Below are 22,939 nucleotides of genomic sequence, written 5' to 3' on the forward strand. Positions count from 1 at the left end.
TGCTATTATTTGCAGATCGCTCTATGTCTTACGGTGCATACTCTGACACCGGACGATAACATTTTCACGGAGGGAGTCAATTGGGGTATCTCGTACGACCTACCAAACGAAAGCAAGCCGGCTCTAGAACCCCTTTTACAATTGAGACACGATGAGATTAAACCTCTGAAGAAATATGGTCATCATTCGACGGCGAACGCGATCAACAAGAACGTCGTGAAATATTCCGGATGGCATAGAAACGATAAATATTACGTGAAACCAGGGAAAAGCAAGTACCACAAGTCAGACTACTATTACTTGCAACGTAGACATCGAAGGCAACTCTACAACAAACTGGAGACCATTATGAACGCGTAAGTTGCTGAGCAGAAATTTTGTAGGAAGGTAGCTAAGATTATAGGCAGGCAGGCAGTCATTAAATATAAAATAATAGAAACTGTACACGATGTCCTGTTTTACGGAAAACAATATCAGCGTATTTTACACTTAGACCGCATATTTTTACGGAAATTCCGATTTTTGAGAAAATAATTAAACAAGAAGAACCTAGGCAAAGCTCTGTGTCACCTATTAGATATAACAACAGATACTGTACAGCTCGAATGTTTTATATATTTTTGTGTATATCTAATTCGCAATCGCTCGTCATTCGTAAGAATTCTGCCGAATAATTTCGGTAGTCGTAAATTCGTTTAATAAGCCACAAAACGGAGAAAATATTTGATGTTGAGCTAGGCAAAGAGTGAAAATGTGGATGAAAAGTAGCTGCGGCCTGCGCGTAGTGAGGTCAGAATGGACTTAAGTTAGAGCGATGTCTAATGGTATAAAAAGACAGTAGAGTGCGTGATTCGTCGTCTAGAATGAAGTAGCACGTTGTTTTGCTGAGCGAAACGCTTTCCTACATCGTTGAACAAGCGCTCTATGACGTTTTTTTCGCGTGCTGTAATGGGGTCGAAGAGAAATAAAAACACATGGAATACTACTTTGGCTGTCAAGTAGTCGATCTATGTTCCGTGACAAAGCAATAGGGAGTTTTATTATTGAAAATACTCGGATATTTTCGTGCGCTAGTAATACGTATTCACCGTAACAATTTCCACATTTGCCGGATTTGCTATACTACGATTGTTTTCTGCCGCCAGAAGTAAAAGACGTGTGGATAAGTTAGCTAGAAAAGTGGAAAGATGATAGCATACAGGATAAAAAATTAAACAGAGCCTTTGCTGACTCCTATAAAGTATCCTCAAGAGGATGTATCCATTTTGGTGGCGTAAAAGCGGCGATCTTCTCCCATTTGAAAATCGTAGAGACGAATAAATTTTCGCGCCGGGCTGAGTGGCAGCCTCTATAATAAAATGTAACGGCGGCTTTAGGAGTCTGGACGTGATCGAACGATAGTCGTCCGCCTTTATGGAGAGCCGTCGAGCCGTCTCAGTTTTTTCCCGTGTCATCTGCGATGATGTATTTCGGTCGCGTTAGTGTAAAACGTCGACGTATTGACGGACAGAAGGGAATTCGGCGGATGAAAGTGTCTAAGCGCGTTGAAATTGACGGTAAGACGAAGAAAAATATCGGTTCCATTGCTCTTGCCCGACTTGTTTTGTGAAATCGCAACTAAACAAAACCGAGAATCGTGTTCCAAAAAAGTTCTATGTAATATTACGTCAAATACGTTCTATGATATTTTGTTTCTATCTCGGCCAAGGAAAATAATCAAACCGCCTCCCTCGTCTTTGTTGGACATAAAGTATCCGGTTATAAAAAAAAGGACACGAAGAAAGAAGAAAAATAAAGGAAACCTACTTCTGCTGTAGTCGTTGGCCCTGAAAGAGAGAAATGATCCGGCAGGATAATTCAGAAACAACTCCAACTAGTATCCCAGCAGCGATTCTACGTTGAACGATGCGCCGTCTTCTGTCTCATACCAACCTTAACCAGCTTTAACACTACTGTGAACCGTCTCCTTGAAAACCACTGTTGCGTTATGTTACGCCAACTACCTCTATCCAGCGTGTAGAATCAATTTTGGGCGCAGGAAAATGGCTTCCTATTTGTTCGCGTATTCCGTGCTTTCACCTGGTAGTGGTGCATTTATCTTCAGCGAGAAAATTGTCAGAAAGCTTTTACTATCCATCGTGTAACTATAGGTTGAAATCAGGAATGTTATGAATTGGTTATTTCTACGCAGAAATAGGAGTGTGTAATTGTCGAATAGGAATTATGGAAATTAGCGCGTGACTGCGTTTGTGCGTTAATCAGATACTTGGAGTGTCTGTTGGAACGGCCCACTGAATCACCTTTGATGTATTATGATGGTAATAGTACCAAATTGAAGGGCAGATGTATCGTATAGTATTAGGTTAATCGCAGTTTCACGTATGCATCGGATGGGCGTGCGTTTTAGAAGGCAATTAACAAGGAAATTCCAATAAACTGGGCGATAGGACGTAGACAAGCCTCGTCAAGGAAAACCATAATATTACAGATGAAACAATTTGAAGAGAGAGGTAACACGCAAGGAGATCGCCTGCGCGAACTCAGCAACCATCCTAGTAGTAATCTCAGCCAGTCTCTTTCGATTCGCTCCCGCAAGACTCTGTTCTCCCTTTCAAGGTATCTTTCTGAATTAATGGCAAGCATTTATCCGAATTGGTGATCACAGGATACGACTTTATTTCATGCGGCCGTACGTTTCCTTCACGATATTCTCTTCTCCAACCCTCCGCGCCCTCGAGTAAATATTACGTATTTCAATAAAAGTTCCGACTAATGTCGAAGAATATTTCGCAAACAGGGTAAGTCCAAGCCCTTGTTACAGTATCGTGAAAAAGTTTTACCTTGCCAAATGAATGCAAATAAATACAAACATGCTTGATATTAAAATATGATTTCTATAAATAAGTGCAAACAAGCTTGATATCGTTTTAAATCTATTTTTCTTGTTGAAAAAAATACGCCAATAACGTTAAGAAATTAAAAAGTCATTGGGAATTTATAAAAAAAGATTAGGACTAATTGTCAATAGCCTTCTTCTATCGCAACGAATAACTCCTTCGTTATATTTCTAAAAATTTAATTTGTCATTTTTTGATACATGCCGACGTGGATCATAGGTCGCAGGAACTTTCATACTTTACCCTGCATAATAACTTTCTAAGATCGATCGCAACTTGGCGACCACTCAAATCAAGGGTGAAATTATTGGGGAGCGCGCAACGAATTTTTGAAACGTTGCTTCAAAGGAAACTTTAATCTTTCTGGAAGAAGGGTCGGCCAGATGAGAAAACATCGTGCCGCCCCTTTTATCCGTCCCCACGTGCAACCAGACGCTTGTTCATCGCCGAAAGGATACATTAATACGCGTTCTGCCACCGTCCACACTCTTTCTTTTCTTTCGTGTCGAGTAATCCTAAAATGCGTTACCTCGAAATCGCCTCCCTTAATTCTCACGACATTTCTTTCACGTTTCAATAGTTGAATGGGGATGAAATAAACACAGTCTGCATTTTTTGCTAGTCTCCATTCTATTAAAAGGTTCATTGTCGGTCTAATTTACATTTCTTATATTGCTATGAATATATTAGCAAATAATTCTGCTACAAAATCCATTTTTATATTATTTTATATAAAAACATATTACTTTTACACATACAGTGCACAAGAGAAAATTCGAGTTACTACGTGTTTTCATATGAGTATTAGTAAACTTTTTACTGGATATTTTTCGCCATGCTGGAAATAATTATTTATTTTAAAGGTACATAATCGTCCAAAAGTATACGGGTACTTTCTTATTTTTAACCAAATGCATTTCAATTATAAAACTACGAATGAATCGAACAGCTACGACTCCAGCTTTTATCTATCACAATTACGTACATCAGAAGATTATAACGCGACTAAATCGATTAACATAAAACATTTTTCATCTTTCTTCTTTGAATATTTTATTTATTTATCTATTTGAGTACTGAATTTTTTATTTTATATATGCATTCTGCGGGTTCCTGCATCTTTAAATTTCTCACAAACGCACAGAGATCCGTAATTTACTCATCGTTTCTAATTTTCCTCCCACATCTATGCCGATATAACATAAGAATAGTCGGTAACTCGGATCACGATCGGGATATCTTCTCTCTTCCCGATTTATTTCTCCATTCTAATATTCCGGTTCTTTCAGGATGAACTTCGAAGGGAGAACGTGCGTGTTCCGAGCGCTCTGCGAGGCCTCTCAGCGGCTGATGCCCAAAGGAAACACTCTCATCGAAGAGATGATGAGGATATCATTCTCGTAAGGTTCACAGAGGGCAAAGGGAAAAGGAGTAAAAAAGAAAAGGAGTTCCAGCAGCGCGCGGATTCGAAAGGTTCCCCGCTTCCCATCCGCGATTCCTTTCTTCCTCTTCATTCGGATTCGAGGGAGTGGGCTTTAGTCGGGGATCGATGGGATTTCGGAATAATCTCGTTTCGCCGGAGAAAGAGGCGGACCGAGGCAATGGAGACGAATTTTATTAAGCAAATAAGGTTAAAAGGTTGCCCTTCGTGGATATTTCACGCATTTCAACCCCTATGTAGCCTAAGTCACGCTATTCTCTCGTTGCTCGTGCAAAAAATCACGTCGAATTTTATACATACTAAGATCACTTTCGCGCATTTCGTTCGATGTTTTTTGTACTCTTCTCGTTTTTAGAGCAACTATCAAGGAAGTCATAATTGAAACGAACATCTAGTCGTTGTATAATGATAAATTAATCAGCTCGGGCTAAACTTATCATTTCTTACGATGTAACGAACTAGTTAATAGATTAGCCAAACTCTGCTTGACTTTTTCTGCTGGCGCTACCAACTGATCGGAGTAATAAATATTTACCGCTAGTATTGTGAAAACATCCGACTTTGGGAAGAACTTTCAAACGTCGCCACTGTAGCGACATCCGCAAAAGGTTAAATATACCGTACAAAAGTATACAAGAAACAAAGTACAATGAATGTTGAAAATTTTAGTGCAGTGAATATGTGAAAAAACGCTGTCATTCTACCGAATTGATCATTCGAAAATTCCTGACATTGTTCGATATAAATAGTAGTAAGATCCCATCGATCCGCTTCGATTTCTCGTAATCCGCCACCGCGCGCAGTTGGCAAGTTCCTCGAAGTCGCAGAGACAAGCGACAACCTTCCATTTCCTTCCTGCTGATTGTTACAGCTTCCCTTTGAAGCGGCTGTTCGCTCATGAGCCGGAGGAGCATCATGCGTATAGCAGAGCTCACAAAGCAGGCCATGAGGGCCATGATTGCGCCTCCATGTACGCCGGATGCAGTTTCTCCCTGATCGACATGGCCCTCGGGAAATACGACACATCAGCGACACGGCGACCTCAACTTCCGCCAGGATATGCCGATACGGTTGAATCTTTCGGAGACTGGGCCAGGTACAACATGAAATAACACGCTGGCTCTACGCCGCTAGAACTCCAAAGGGGTGTTCTTACGGAATATCTGGACGAGAAGTCGGTTTGATTTGCGAAGCAAATCTTCTCGTCCCTCTCGATATTAGCACGTTCCGTACTGCGCGACTTTTTCGTTCAAGCAGTTTGATATTTTGCCTATGGCAAGAAGGGAAACTGCGTATTATGTGTATTTTACTTTTCGATATGAATGTGTGTTTTCTCATGAGACGTAGAACTGGTCTATTCGCGTAAGAAACCGCAAAATTAAATAATTAGTAATTTGGCATTAACCATTATGGAACTCAATTTATTTAATAAATGTGAGAATTTGAATGGCGCAGACGGAATTGGCGCGGAACGTAATGTGTTAATGGCATCGAATACGAAAGCTTACAGTGATCGCTGAACTTTAATGGCACTGCAAATAACGTCGATGATAATATCCAGGAGTACCATCCCCTCGAACGTTCTGCAAAGAAGTTGAAAGGAATATCGCGTGACGTGTAAGTAACGCGAGTCGGTCTCAAAAATAGCAATATCCGGAACGTAGTAGCGTACACAGCTGCATTTTCGGTAATTGGATGAGCTTACCTATCGGCAGAGCAAGAGCGGTAGATGGAATCGAAGCAAGGGATGAAATAAACGAGTGTGGATAAGGCCTGCTATGGCATCCGGCTGTGTTCAGTTCACCAGTTCCAATCGATAATAACGATTCTTTGTAATATTGTTACACCGTGGGTCAATATATTCGATATAACAGGATTACGTACTTCGTCGAGCCGAATATTACACGAAATCGGGAAAACTGTTTCGTACAGGCAACTACAAATAGATAATCGCGCGAATAAGTCGGCTTAGCTGGTTTCGTGGCTTTGTCGATTTGCGTGATCGCTAGGTGTTGTGGCGTACACGTCTGCTTCGATTTAACTATACAACTTTAACAGATGGAAACATTTGTTAATAGCTCGCTGTAGAATGCGTCGTAGTTCGTTCCAACCAAGCAATTAGAGATAAATATTGATACAAAAGTTTTAAGCGAGGGACTTAACAAACCTGAATCCTCGTCGATTCCGTTACACGAATATCCTCTCGTTTTCTTCCTTCTCTTTCTGTCTGCTCTTCCCTCTCCTTTCTTTCTTCTCTGGCCGTTTTCATTCCTTTCGGTTCGGTACTCCGCATGCACGCATCGATTGTCACTGGTTTCCGCTTTGCCACGCGGTGACGGCGCGTCCACGGTAACGATAAGAGATGAAAAATTGTTGTATGTTTCTGGCCAACGACGCGACGCCGTTTCCAACGATGAACAACAGCCAAAGCCCCGGGACTCGTTCCCGGAGAAATTGATTTTGGATTTATTCGGTGACGTCATCGGCCACAGCCTCACCCTCGACGACGCACGATATTTCTGATACGTAACGGATCGCGTTTGCATCGTTGGACATGCGTGGGTCTTGGCTTTCTATTCGTCTTGTTACGCTCGTCAGAAAAGTTGTTGAGATTTTGTCCTCGTAACAACCGATACTCTCAACGTTCGTTACACAATGCTCCATTCGTTCGACAATGTTTTGTTCTACGCGACCACAGTTCCACGTATACTCGAATCGTCGCTCTGTTTGACGAGGAAATGGCACGAACAGAAGATAAGCTCAGTTCGTTGATTTCCAAGCAGACCGCGTAGAACGGATGGAGTAGAACGAGTCGACACATAGTCAGACGTGAAATGTACGTAGCCTGTACGTTGACCCTACGTCGCTGAAGTAGAATAGCACAGTAAGTAGATGAGTGAGTAGAATGGCCCTGTACGTGGTCGGACGTTCGATCCTTGTAAAGCGACCAATACCCATGGATGGGAAACGAAGTGAAAGAAGGCACATATTTTCCAACTTAAGCTAGTAGAACGCGGCCCATGTAGTCAGACGCGTCATACAATGTCCTTAAGTCGATAAGTGGAACGAATTTGTTCTGCGAGCTCGACTGTGTGCAAGTCGATAGAAAAATGAATATTTGTCCATTGTCATTCGTATTGTGCAACTTATCTGAAAAGTATATAACCTGGAAAGCTACTGTCTTAATCTAAACATTGACAGTATTTGTAAAAGTTCTTCATTTTATTTTAAGTATCTTCCTTTAGCATTCTTCTGGATACTTACACACCTGATAGGTGTTTTTAGTAAACTTTTTATTGGAATTTGGAATCTTCGAAATAGGAGGAATGGACGAGCACACACTGGCATCTACGTGCGAATTTCTTAATCGAGAAAGTCATATGCAGCAGCGGTACGATGAGTACATGAATTATACGAAACGCCGGACATATTAAATTACTGTCACATCGATTAATATGATTTACGTGATGTACAGTCAGTCACGAAAGCTTTTGACGCCTCATAAAAGAGGTCCATTTTTATTTAAATAAAAAATATAAAGACTTATAGTACCATATTGATTTCCTAATATACTTTCATAAAGCAATAATAAAACAGTTTTCAATTGTTTTCATATAGAACGCACCAGTTTTGCAGTCAAATTTTATAGCATTTTATTCCAATTAGAAAAACTGCCGTTTTATACGTTTTGCACAAATTTTTGTGGTTAACTATATATATATATACCTATAAGAATCTCTTAAGTTGACAATTTCAAATACCTAACTCAAAAGTCAAATAATTTCTTAACAAACATTCTTCCTTTCAGTCAAAAGTTAAACGGTATCAACGAGATAACGACTTAATGTTATTAAAAATGTAATAAATTAATTTTTCGTTTTTGTAAATAAAAGCAAAAATATTACTTATACATAATTCTTAAAACGTCATTGACCTGTGATCGTTATAGAACTTACTTAAAGCAACGACGAACTCCCTTATTTCCCAGTCAGACTGTGCATGCACGAAGAGCAAAGGGAAAAGAAGAGATAACAAAACGATCGGTAAAGAAGGGGCAGAGCTAGTCGCTTTTCTTGTCTCATCCGCGGAATAAAATTCAGTAGCAGCGAACAGATATCGATTCCGTGACAGTGACACCGCCCCAGTTCGCGGGCCAAGCCGGGCGTGGTGTAAGGCCGCTTATAACAACCCTCTTTTCCACGACACTACCGATTCCGTACGGTTAACCACAATTCCCCCGGGTGAAAGAAGCAAGAGCTACTTCTCTTCGTCCTTCCCTTCCGTCTCCACGGCCTCCGTCAGTTTTTTCGCCGCCACGCTTTTCATCCGCCGTAACGATATCGGCGACGTCGTTTTTTATGTATAAGACGCGTTTCAAAGCACATTTTTGGAATTACCGGTATCGCCAGCCGCAAAGCGGCGAGCACAATAGATCCATAATTTAAGGGAATCAACCTTTTGACCGCGCAACGTTTGATTTGCTTGTTGACAAATTCTGCCCTCAGCATCGCGTCTTTTGTTCACCCGTTTCTTTCTCGTTGTGGCTGAAACGCTTGGAAAATGTTGTTCGCGTTTCTCTCCTGCCACAACAGACAGGTAAACCATTCGCGGAGGATCGCCGCGAGAGTTTGTTGGAAATGATTAATTTCTATTAGCAGTAAATCATGACCGATTATCGCCCCTATTACGGATTGGGTAGAATTTAATTTAGGAAATTACCCCCGGGACCGTGGCTAATGGTTGATCGATGCAGGAATCATCGCTGTCAATGACGAGCACTGTAGAGACAGCAGTCGCCGCCAGTTCGCGAACTATGTTCGTCGTTCGAACAAATAATCGTTCTTTTGCCGCGAAATTATGAGATTCGATTGCCTGGCTTTTTGGCTGTAAAGAATACAGTTTTCTTGTTCGTTTTCGTTGTCACCGATGGAGAAAGTTTTCAGTGGATTCGAACACCGAACGCTAGCTCGAAAGAGCGCCCGTTGGAAAAGTTACCGACGTAACTGGCTCTTCCGATGAAAGTTCCGCATGAAAAGTTCAACCACGTAAAAGTGGTGTACTGTATCGAGACTGATCACACGATGAGAGACTCGCGAAATCGCTCGTTGGCAGATTCGTTCCCAAATCTACTTTCCTATCGTTGGAACATTTACATGGCATGGGTATATCTTTGAACTTTTATTTCCAGATTAATAGCAGATATTCTACAAAAAAAAAAAAAAAGAAAAAAATGATAGCCAATGCATTTTTCAAATCTACGCGTTACATTTCGTTTTTATTACACTTCAAAGCCCGGTTTTGCTAGGAACATGCCAATTATTTTAGAAAGGGTCGCTGATGTTTCAAAATTCTCTCTTCGGATACCAACAGATAACTTTCTATTGAATAATCCAAATATCAATACCAATTTACAGTTACACCATGTATCTGCAAACAGGCCATATGGCATGGGACGCGTGTGTACGCTACGGATCGCATTCGCTAACATTCGATTAGCCTCTTTACGAACAATGGACGACGTGACTATCATACTCAGACGATGCGCGGCGGCGGCATGATCGTTCGAACATTTAAACGCGCGTAACGCTATAAATCACATCGGGCCAGACGAAGCAGAATGCAAACAGGCCTGTTACGGCCCCGCACGATACGACTTCCGCTTGCAAAGATGTCGCAATCGAATCAAACGAATCTTGTCACTTATCGAAAGATTACAATCTGCCCTCGTTTTTCCGATAAGTAAATTCCAATTAATTTCACCGGGGGCAAGCAAATGGCTGTCGCGAATCAAAGTCAGGGCTAACATTAGCTGGAACGAGCGTCTGTTTGATTATCTGTTCGCTGGCTGAACAATGACGCGACGAGATGGCAAGTTCAATCGGTTCTCTGGCTGGTTTCCGCAAAGTGCCGTCACCAGAATCGATATCTCGATAGGATTCGAACGTATGTGGGAGCATGTGAAAGTTTTCTTTATTTTCAATGCACGATGAAAAATTTCGCGGAGAAAATCAATTTTAAATGAATGTCAATACTTGGACATAATTAATTAATATATACACGTTATAATGAATGTGACGGTGTACAAATATTCTTTGTAGCTACTGCGTATGAATTTCGAGTGGATAATAATTTTCGTTTGGGTAGGAACCGTGTATATCCGCGGTCCACGTTATCGCAATTTGAAACCGAGCGAGTTAAATTTTCTTTCAATTAGAGATCCGCTGATATTCAAATATTTGAAATAACAAAGTTATATATTCGTTCGTGGATTAAGCAAACCTAACCCAAGCCGACAGTGGTTTGTTAACCAGCATAGAAAATGAATCTACCTAAAAAGGCGTTCGTGTTACTTTTTAAATTATGCTTTAAAACACGAAACACGTAGCTTCGTTTCTTGCCACTTTCCGCTTCATAAAGGATTAAAGTACTGCGCCCATGCTTGACTATTCCCCGCCGCTTAAGGTCCAAATTGAAAGGGAAAGAATTGCTGGCCAGTCGACGTGACGAGAATTAGAAAGAAACGAGAGGCGACGTTACACGTATTAAAAGTGATAATTAAGCAACGAATACGCAAACGAGACTACGACGATCGCGCGAATTCGCTCTTGCCTCACTACAGTATAATCATTACGATAATCAAATATTCTCTTTTGCTAATATATCCGTTTTATTAATGGGAGAATTATCGAAGAAGTTACAGATATTGAATTTTGTAGATGTTAATAAAATTATAGCAGTCGTGCAGTTTAACACTGTGACTGCTACGTTGGTCATATATGACCAATGGTTTTTTCTGTGACGCCACGGTGGTCATTAGTGACCGGAGCGTTTGAACTTCTTACAATTGTGACAGTTGTATGAAAATTGACAGTTAGGGCATTTTGAATATAACCGATAAATAGAAGATTGAAATAAAAAGTGCCCCATAGAACAATTAAAAATTTTTATTAGAACATCAATAAAAAAAAGATGAGAACAAATCTTGCATCTAACGGTGCACTGTGTTTGCATCCATATCCTTGAGGGGTAATTTACGAATATTATTATAAACACACCTGAGAAAATAATCGTAAATGCTGCTTTATAATCATATAATTGAAGTTAGAAGTGTGCACATACCTTACTATTATATATAGAATGAGCAAATACTGTTTTCTAATATCTTCCACACGTTTCAACAATATATTCTGGACGTTTTGCTTACGACGAAATGACGAACGCGAATGGTTTGTTGAAATAAACGAAGTCTTGTTATAATATGTCGCTATTAAGTGTTACCAAGACGTCACGGTGGTCACGCGTGACCATCAATAAGATAAACGGTCCATTGGAGAAGAATGTTGTCTTACATCATCAATGTATTATTATTTTGCCATTATATGCTTTTAATAATAAAAATACTCCCGTGGCGTCCTGAGCGAAACATGCGATTTCGGCGTGGCAGTCAAAGTGTTAAGACACTCGTCTAATCGTTACAAGGAAGTACATTTAAAAGTAGTTTTAAAATTCCGCGCCATGTCAATCAATGCTACGTTAGCGAAATTACCTTTATACCTACATTTGAAGCTAAATATATATCTTTTAATATCACTTACCTTTACAGTATCAATTACTGTCACTGTTCTATAACCCGCCGTTTTCTTTTCTTTTTTTGAAATTTAAGTTTAATGAAATTAAATCCCTAAATATCCCTAAATTAAAATTCCTATTATTACCATTATACGATACTTATATGTAATTTGTATTTTATTATTAATTCTCTTGCGCATATTCATTACACAGTACGAAGAAACTTCTCGAATGAGAATTCTTAATAAGAAAAGAATGCAGACAAAGCGAAGTGTTCGCATCAAACCAGTCTCACAAATTATTAAAATCAGCATATTACAGACAGGATTAAACTGCCTGAAGAATCTCAATCTAACGACGAGTTAAACCACACAACGAAATAAATTCTCCGGCAAACACAAGCCGGAGAGAAAGAAAGCGTGCAATAAACATTTTACTCCGATGCTGACGGTTTCTCGTTGTTTCCTGCAAACAACCCAGTCCCCGAATACACGGCCCGTATCCATCGTAGCCGTTTAAGTGTTTAATAATCTGTCTCGACGGGGACAAAAGGGCATGGCCGACCCGTTATTATCCGGCCTCCACTCCCGACCCCCATGCCGCCACCCCTTTCCCCCGTGACGTTTGATTATTCATTCACGCTTCGAGCCACGGCAAAGCTGGAATCCACTTTTAACTCGCTATGGAACGAGCCACGAAAACGCTCATTGCGACGACCAGGGATATTGATTCTTTCGGGCCTCACCGTTGCCGCAGTACTTCTCCCGACAAATTGCTTCTTTTCGATTAACTTCGTTTCGTGCGACGCGTATCGCCTCTACGAGTAACTCGACGATTGCCTTCGACCATATCTCCTTGCTATCAACCTAAAGTCGAACACCGGAGATCCTACATTTGCCACTTCCCTTCTTCATCGGTTACTACCTTGATTAGCTGTTCTACGTGACGCTGGAGCCTTATTCTTAACCAAACCAGACTTCCGGTATTGCAGTGTGTCTTCTTGCGATACTATTAGATTTCTTCAGCATCTTTAGCAGTCTCTGACGATTAAAATGGAATGTGCAGAAATTTCGTTTGTCTAGTATACTATGTTTGTCAATTATATACACGCACACAGCGATGTCAGATCGATAGAAATTATTCTTGATCGCTCGAATTGCCACCAAATACGTAGATGATCAGGTATTATCGTTGCGTGTGTTTGATGGCGACAGTCAAAGCCTACGTGCTCAGCGGCAGAAAATCAACGAGGCGCTCGGTTCTCAACGATATGCGGGATATTGATTAAATATTGAAGGACTGAGAAATATTTCCGGAACTTCGTACCAAACGCATAATAACTGGCGCTCGTTATTCCGTATATTGTACCGTAAGTTGTGATTGTCGTAAATAAATGATAATTAAGAAGATTACCAGCAGCCGCACATGTGCATACAATTATTAGCTGATTTATTTAACTTACTATTGCGCTATATCAAAGAATGGCCCGGTATTTTCATGAGCCGGTAATTTACTCGAGTCGGATGTCAATGAAAATGTCTGGAGCTTGGTTAGGATTTACATTAAAAGATTAACAGTAGAAGAATATTTTAGCGTCTTTGATACGTCCTCCGGTGAAATAACGAGCAGTTGGAAGTATCGTGAACAGGTCACATGAAGACGAGACTTTCCTCGGTCGAAATCTGTTTGCATTTTCGTGACAGTTGCACAGTCATCGGCTTATCGCTTATTGTTACCGCCGCGAGACAATGAGCCGGATCGTTGCAATCTAAACTTTGTCTCGTTTGTTGAACAGGTTACAATTTTATCGTGTTACAGTCGAAGTTCACGCAGTTTCTAAGTGCTGTACGAATAGTGGTAGCTATTACTTTTATGTATTTAATTCGAGTACAATGAATGCAAATTCACGAAATAAATATTTCGAGTACTTACAGTCAGTCTATAACAGCCATGACAAGTAAATTCTTCCAATTTTCCTATGACTTTAAAATCACCGAAAAATCTTTCGAATAATTGATAAGATAGCCGAATAATCGGAAGAAAAGGATTCATAGAATAGCTTAACCTTCTCCTAAAGAGTAGCTTCTTCAAACAAATACGCTTAACTCGTGAAGAAAACTCGATAGGCAGTTGGAGGGCGAAGAAGCAAACGCGTAGAACAACTCGTCTTGAAAGCAACGTTCCTATTATTTAAAAAGAGAATTCGAATAATCGCAAGAGCAAAGCTTTAAAGAACTACTCGAACAAGTTTCGACTAAATCTTTTCCACCGTTAAGGATCTCCTCAGACTAGCATTATCTCGTGAACCACCATCGCTCTCACAATGTGTTTCGTTATTACACCAGGTTGCACACGCTAGGTGGAATTACTTACTCGCGAGCCGCGCATCAGTCGATTGTCCTCAAAGGACCGATTCCTTGGTTAAGCATAACGAGATTCGCTCGATGCTGGTAAGGTTACGAGTAATCGTCTCGCGATCATGGCTGTTCGTCTTGATGCTTCGTAGGTCGTCCTGAGTGCTGAAGTCTGCAAGTTTCAAAGACAAACGCCGTCAGTTTATTATACGCGAGGAGAGAGAGAGAGAGAGAGAGAGAGAGATGGAATTTGCTACGAAAGGGTGTATCGAGTAACTAGTTGCTCTTGGCTGCGCGGCCCTCCATCGTGGAACAGCGACACAAAAGGGAATCGCTTAATGACACCGAGCATCTTAACTTCGCTCGTAGCGGAATACTAAGCAGTGAAACGCAATAACGCATCCACCGATTCTTGGTTCGATATCACGTAGAATATTCGAGTATCTCACTGAGCAGCCGATTTGAAAGGAAACTGTCGGCTACCATGATAATACTTGGCGATGATTATCTCGTAATCGCTGAAGGAAATAATTCCTGATTTGGAAATAATTTTCTTCCTTCGGTTCTGTCACTCCTTGTTCTCTTCCTGCTTTGTATCTCGCATCAGTTTGACTCGGTTTTCCCAACTAATTCGCGCACTACGCAGTTCCTATCTCGAGCTGACATATTATAATGGCGAAGAGTATATAAATAAGGGTATGTCGTTGTATCAAATTCAACAAATCTGGTTTGTAACTATTAAATAATTCGCAATCAAAATTTCTCCTTCAATATCCATAGTGTTTGAAAGTACTATTGTCCCTTAAGAAGTTCGAAACGTGCAAGTTTTAATTCATCGGATAACTTCTCCAATTCGACATTTTAACAGCGAGCCGAGGCGTTTGGTACGAAAACATTTTACACTACAGCATTGACTGTTCGTATCGCGCGATTGTCCAAAACTGACACGTTTGACGTTCAGTGAGTCTAAAGCGGCGACACACGGCAATTTTGATAAGCCATCGAAGAAAAAAGTCGCCTATCGATTCGAACGAAATAAAATGGCCGCTTGCTACCAGCGCAAGGAATTACGAAAAATGGTATGCAACGAGTTCGAAAACAAATTACCATCCAGATCCGTTTTTATAGCGAGCGGCCTTTCCCGTGCCTCGTGAAACAATCCCTTCATAAAACCAAACCATACCAGTACGAGCCATAAACATGGTCCATCCGTTAGAATATTCCGCAAACGAGTATCGTGAACGTCCTCGATAAAACCTACCTCGAGATGGAGAAGGCGCGACTATCTTTTCCGGAAGGGGATATAGAGAACAAAAAACAGGGGGACAGAAGTATCCGGCGACGATTTAACAATGATGGGGAAGGGGGATTCAAATTCGTGTCGGAATCCAATATTTCCGGGAGCTTGCAGGAAAGTCGCAAGGAATGTCGCATGGAACGATATTACGACGCGTTGCTGTTGCTTCGTGTGAGGGATGGAAAACGGTGGTGGGAAACGGAGGCAGGAGAAGCGAGGCGATTCGGCGTGTTGTACGAGCGTCGTGGTGCAAGCCGGCGGAAGCCGAGCAAGAAATGGAAGAAGTCTGGAAATCCAGATAACCGGGCTCCTTTAAGAGAACGACAAAGGGTCTCGAGCGAAGAAGTATGTTGGGAAAGCGCTCGAGAACGAAGAAAAAGAGGGGGAAAGCGTCCATCAAAACAGTTTTACAGCGACTCGGTTCTCGAGTGGTCTTCTTTATGCTTGATACTCTTGCCTAGATGTGCGTGGAGACCAATAGAGACCTTCGAAGAGGTATCTCGATATATCGAAGAAAGTGTGTATCGTTTAGGAAGAGATGTTGGATGGACTATCGGTTACTCTGTATCGTGTTACTTTGGGGCAATTAGCGCTGCTTTCTTTGTAGAATCGAGAAATGTAGAGAAAGGTTCCTTCGGTTGCCATGATTTTTTTAACCGATCGGTTAGGTTTTCAATCCTTGATTCGTATGATTATTTTATTATTAGGCTGTTTTTCAATTTTGTCATCTTAATCTATATTAAAATGCTGCGTAAGTTCTGTCCATCGAATTTTGCAAATTGAACAGACTACTAGAGGCAATAAGAAAGGAGACTTCTCGGTAATTTAAGCGAAGTGCCAAAAACAAATACAATATCGGGATGAAAATCAAGTTGTTCAAACGTGCTATAAATTCGTTTTAAATTTTCCATTATTGTTTCATTTTACACATTACACGGCGCTACGTTACTCGTGTGTTATCATTTTTCGTGTATTTTTTATATCAGTTGCAACAACAGTAACAGCAATGCGGATAATAATAAATTTACCGACTTTAAAAAGCATCGCGATAAAATTCAAACTGCGATGTTCAACGAGTGTCATCCAGGGCGCGAAGAAAAAATTTAACGATTCAACTAGTGTTAGCGACACAGTCGTGACTAACTTGTTTATCGCGCAACTTTTAATTATGTTTGTGCTTTCAGCAGACCCGTCCACCGATTTCCGATGAAACTTTACGAACTTCCGACTCATCCGTCTAAAAGTGTGAGGGATAACTGTTTAGATGACTTCCTGCCGATAAAAAGTGGCGAACGCCAACCTGGCAACCGTAACTTTGCGAGATAACGCTGTTGAAGTTTGCCGGGGACCTTCTTCGTCGAGTATATCGTCATTTCTGACTGTAGATTTCTCCTTTCGTCGTGTGTCTCTTCTCGAAACTGATCGAGCTTGTTAAAGAACGAGTAATTTTTGAAGAACGAGCGATATTTTTTTCGTAAATCGATCGACAAAAGATAAAGTCGCGGGAATACCATTTTTTCTGCGTTGAGTCTTTTTCTGCGTTGACGAGTCACTCGTCGAATAAAAGGCACGATTTAGCATGGGAATCGACTAATAAACGGAACGTTGTTTGATTAATTGATCGGCTCTGGCCGATGGATGTGGATTTCCAGGCCGAGTAGACGAGATAGAAATTATTTGCATATTTATATGGACGGCACCGATCGTTTTGGGGGAAATTTATTCATTAGCAAAAACACGTTTACATAGCATTACATAATTACGTATGAGTAATTAGAGGTTGAACTAATTAGGTGTGCATACAGAGTGTGGCAACTTGTTCTTTCGAAAGCTAGTTTTTCGAAATACCATTTGATATCCTTGTTAATGAAAATGATTACAAATTGTGAACGAATAATAATCGCTGCGAATTACTAAAGGCGAGAGTGGAAAGTGTATTAAATATTACGAAGAATTGCTTGATATTAATAAGATGCGAAAATCGTATACAGCTGCATCGACTTATATCTGCAAGAGCGATCCTCTCCAAGCGGCACGATACTTTTACCGCAGAAATATTTTAAGCGAAATAGTTACGATGCATTCGATTAAGAAAAATCGGAAATGCATCGAATATTACGGCCAGGAACCTGACATTAATATCATTCGAGAAGTGCACTCTTGGAGACTAGCTTTTAAAAAAGTCCTCGTGTTTCCAGCAGAGAAACTATATTCGATGAAACCATTTCGATGTATTAATTTGAAAAATGTGCGCGTATGTCGAATACTATGGGAATTAGTTGGAAATCAATGACACGTAAAAATTATATGTAACTGTATCGACCTGTACATTTGAAAATTACTGTTCTAGAACTGTTACGCCGGGCGACTCTTTGCCTGGCCCAGGTCACACACCGCGGGCCAGACGGACACCAGATGTCCGCTCTTCCGTACGGCGTACCCTCAATAGCCTTAAGCACCCGTCATAAACCCGAGTCACTTGCCTGCTAAGGTCCTTCAGACCCAACAAATGTCTTTTTCTAAATCAGTTTCTAAAGACTATTGTTTACTACGGCTTGACACGGGAAAGTTAGTTTTTCTCACGTACGATGCTTCCTACTAGCAACTTTCTATCGAGGGCGGTTAAGACCCTTCCTAGTACACCAACCTCCGTTTGTCCAATCCGAGACAATGTATACTGCCCTCACTTCCTGACCTAAAATGGCATGAACAAATCCGATGGTCCCGTGCGCTAGACACACCCATCATTAGCTTTCCTCCGACACAGCATCGTCACTCAACTTCACTTCTTCTACATCGTTGGAAACGTCAACTACTGAGTCTAACGTTAATGCCTATCGGGGCAGTCTAAGCATAACGCGAGAGTCGGTCTCGGTATTGTCGAGCATACATTTCCTCTCTTAAATATCTTATAGTGCTACGTCCACTAATACATTAAATCCAATTATAAGAGCCCTGCTCTAACGTACATATCTATCTTATCTTCGTGCGATAAGTGATTATCTATCTATCTATGCTCATCAGTGTAATCTAAGTGTTGGAAATATATAATTTATAATTCTGTGAATCACAGTGTTATACAAACTCAATCACCCCTATTATCTCAACGGAAATCAGGGGATCGATCAAGTCGTGGTGTCGATTGTTATAATCGTAACGGGAATTTACGACTCCCGTTGACGTCTCTCCTAGCGACTACGTCTCCCTGCGATTGGTCGAACAAACAAGAACGATGAAATACTTTCAATTTAAGAATATCCTCATAATTACTGCGCTATAATATTTCCATATCGATATTCCTATTATAATTTCAAATCGATAATGTAATTATATATCTCGTCTTATTCTACAGAAAATTCCATATCAGAAGATATACAGGGTGGTTGGTAACTGGTGGTACAAGCGGAAAGGGGGTGATTCTACGCGAAAAAAGAAGTCAAAAATATAGAATAAAAAAATTTTTTTTTTAATTTTTCCATCGAGACAACGATCTACAGTGAGATCCGTTATAACGTACCGCACGCGTACCGAGCGAAAATTCAAAGTCGATTTTCTCGAAAACAAAGCCTCAAACGAAAAATTTTTATTCTATATTTTCGACTTCTTTTTTCGCGTAGAATCACCCCCTTTCCGCTTGTACCACCAGTTACCAACCACCCTGTATATAGGCGGAAACAATATTTTTAACGGCAGCATTTTCGGTCATTAAATTCAGGAAACAGTGTGCAATACCGTAAATGTTATATGGTAATCCGCGAGATACAAGAAGCGCATATGACTGTACCAACTTGTATTCTGGAAAAGTACCTTTTTGTATTCTCCTACGGTATCGAATATCGCGTGAATAAGATCCTACTTTTATAAAGTATCCCTTACAGAAGGAAATAATATCCTGAGCAGGAATGGTATTTTTAATGGGACCATTCCGAGGTATTAGTGTTGAAAATAGAGGGCGCAGGAACCACGGAACGAGTAGAAAATTTCGTTATTTTAATAGTCCCTTGGGGATGCTCTGGTTGCGACTTAAATATCGAGACACACACATTCTTCAGGGCGCGAGGTAAAAGAAGATCTTGCCAAGTTCCGTCTGACCAACACAAATCGTTCGCGAACGTTTCCACTGCAGGAAGTTGCTGGTAACTGCGCGCCAAACGAATATCGTCATAAACCTAACCCGCAAACTTCCATTCGTGCCGTTCCTTTCGCCGATACTCCAGCCAACCAACGTATTTGCCATTCTCGGCCAACTAGCGACCGACCCGGAAAAATTATTTACAGATGAAATTGCCGTAAATGGCAGCCGTAAACAGCCCTGCAACTTTTCCGTGGTTTTCTCTGCCAACGATTAGCCGATTCATGAACTCGAGAACTCTGGCTGTCATTTCTTCCGGTTAGCCGCTGTTGCGGTATCGTTTTGTTGACTAACTTTACGAGAGGTTTCTACAGCGTTTCTCGGTGTCGAGGAGTGCGATGTTAAATCGAATGTTGTCGATCTTTGGAAGAAAAATTCCCTCGACTTTCCTCCAACAACTTCTTCTCGCTTACCTTTCCGCTTCATTCCGGGTTCGCGACGCTTTGAAGAGAAATCTGCCAGTTCCACGAAAGAGAAAGGCAAAACTACAAAAATGGGGAAAGAAGGAAAAAGAAGAAGCGGGGAAGGCGGTGAAGTGCGAAAAACGAGGAAGAGAAATACGAGAAAAATGGGGACGAAAGAAATGGCGCTGTGTTAATAAGATTCGTTTTAAAAATCAGTAACTGGGAGTATGGTGATTTTCGTGGAGGGGAAAAGCACGGGGATTACCCCGTGAATGCTAAGTCGGCGTTTGAGCAGGAAAACGCAAGGAACGTATTAATCTTGACGCCGAGAGGACTTGTTATCCGACATGTATGATATCGTTAGCTTTTTCACGCCTCTTATAAACCCGGAAAAGAAAGGCGTATTTGATTTATTAAATACGTTATCTCGAGGTAGAGTGTGGAGAGAGGGAGAGGGAGGGAGAGGGAGGGAGAGAGAAGAGAGAGAGCGAGTAAGGAAAGCCGGAGGAAGCCGAGTAGCATGTTCCAGCTGTAGAAAAATGTGCTTAAATCAAGCGTTTCCGTGATGCAGAAAAACGCCATCCTGGGAATATTAATGCCGATGTCACGAAATTCCTCGGTAGAAAACTAGAACTTAGAACGATCCCAGTCTCTGGACAAATGTTTTCCGGTGAATTTTCTGCCTGCCACGGGTAGATTGTAAGGGACGAGGATTTCCACAGCGAAGATTGAACGCGGCGATATACTCTGCTTCTAGTTCGTTTTACCCTCGGACGATTACTTTGTAACCGCAGTTCAGGGGTGTTTCGGGGATAGGGAGGTTGTTCCGCCTCCATTTTAGCACGAAGCTTTTGTCGAAGGTAAAACGCAATATAGGAATTGAAATCGATTTCATCGCAAACCTTGATCGTCGAACATTTAAAAGCTCGTAATATAAGGTAGGTAATTAGGAATGCGAAGGAATATTGCATTTTCGCAATGTAACGTTCTCGTGGAGTATCGAACGAAATCATAACGCAATAAAACAAAGAATCTGCGCCGGTTTCCACGTAGACGCGCCGGACTAAGTATTATTCAAAGAGCCACCTTTGTTCTATACATTCTTCCGTCTAGGAGCATTTAATTAAAACAAAATTGTTTCTGTGTTGCGATTTCATTCGGCGCATAGACCTTCCATCTACGTAATGAGGCAACTTCCACAAGCAATCGGCTTTAATTAACTTAAATTTATTATCCAGGCGTAAAACAGCGAGAGAGTGGAAGAAAGAGGGAACGATAGGCAGCAGCGTGCAGCGAAGGAAGAGAGAAACCGACTTGCGTTTCATTTAAAGGCTGGAAAAAAAAAGACGCCTTAATTGTTCTTTATATACTCGCGCTCCCATAGCTTTCTGTCTTCCGTTGCCTGGAAAACTCCATCTTAATTCTTTCGTCGGGACGCATTCCTCCGGATCCCTTTTAATTTCCGTTCTTATTCCGCAGAAAGTGAAAATGGAGCTCGATCGCGCTCTAAATTGAACTAGGAACGACGAACAAATATCGAAAAATATTGGAAATGGAATAAATTTCCGAGTTGACGGTTGTTGAGTTAAATTACATTGTGATTAACGTAACGTTAATGCAACGTTAAATTACATTATGAGTTAATTTCGCCGTTTTAAAGGACGATTTCGAAGAAAGTGCAAAGCGCAGCTGCCATTATTGGATGACTCCGGTAGAATAACCGTCGAGAGACGTCTACATCAAGGGATGGGGGCAGGTTTCTTGAAGTTTGATCGTTAGCGGAGAAAAATGTTTGTACGGATAATAGGTGGCCTTATTGGCTGTTGTTTAAGCTAACGCAATTATCTTCCCTACAGGGTGCATGTGTCGGTCGACTTATCCAATTTAAAGTTCCTTCATCAGGCAGAAAGCGAAACAATTAGCTGGATGTGACTTTGCCACGGTTCAATTTCGATGGAAACAGCGAAGAGTGCGATTGATAACGACGAACGTTTTGAAAGAAAATTCGTGTCACTTGGAAACTCACCTTATTGCTAACTTTTTCACTCGTTGAATGCATACGGGAAACAAAAACTTGTTGGTTTTTGTTTCCACTTTTACGCGTTTCGAACAAACTTGACATAAAAAACCAACAAGTTTTGAGATACGTAGATTGAACTATTCTCTGCAACCGCGTTTGATCAACACACGCAGTTTTTACTTCAACTTTACCCTTTGTACTCTCATCTGCAAACTTTTGACTTTGAAACTTCGATGTTGCCTTGCGTCACACGTGAAACGTCCTCTGTCGCAACTGTGTACGGAACCGATGCTTCACCCTATTGCTACGAATCTACCACATCCTGTGGCAAAGGGGAAAAATTGATTTGATCGTCGACTACGGAACGTCGTTTCTACCGAGATATTTGCAAACGAGTTTCCTTCTCATTGATTCCATCCCCCTTGCTCCTTCTTCGAGGAAAACCAAGCTGCGGGAAGTCAGACAAACAAAGATCGTTCGGGGGAGTAGATGAAAGTCGGCAGCGTTCTGTCGATCCATCCAACTTCTCGATACTGTACCATACCTACCCCCGTCCATATCTTCTATGTTCTTCTGTCGACTAATTTCTTTCTCGCCCTCGTCTCTTCTGGGAATGTCCCCGCTCCAATTGTTTGCTCTGGCAACAACACGATCCAGGAAAACAAGGGAACGTGTAGGAAGCGAGGGAACTGGTAGAGGAAGAGAGTGGATTTGTACGAGAGGACGAGCGAAATTGTGCGGCGAGGGACACTGGCGTGGCGTCGAATGTTTCCGCTCTCGTCTGGTCCATTTTTCGGCAGGTATTAGTGGTAAAAGCTGTCGATA

General features: G+C 41.2%; 1 protein-coding gene across 1 annotated transcript; it reads left to right on the forward strand.

The window, feature by feature from the left end:
* Positions 1-17,915, forward strand: LOC126865796 (uncharacterized; the record flags this gene model as incomplete). The annotated part of the gene is made up of 3 exons (XM_050618693.1): positions 1-356; positions 4,187-4,297; positions 5,210-17,915. Coding segments are annotated over 3 exons (708 nt in total), but the record flags the coding sequence as incomplete, so codon positions are not given.
* Positions 17,916-22,939: the final 5,024 nt, after the last annotated feature.

Source organism: Bombus huntii, chromosome 5 (assembly GCF_024542735.1).
Source record: "Bombus huntii isolate Logan2020A chromosome 5, iyBomHunt1.1, whole genome shotgun sequence".
Lineage (NCBI taxonomy): Eukaryota > Metazoa > Arthropoda > Insecta > Hymenoptera > Apidae > Bombus > Bombus huntii.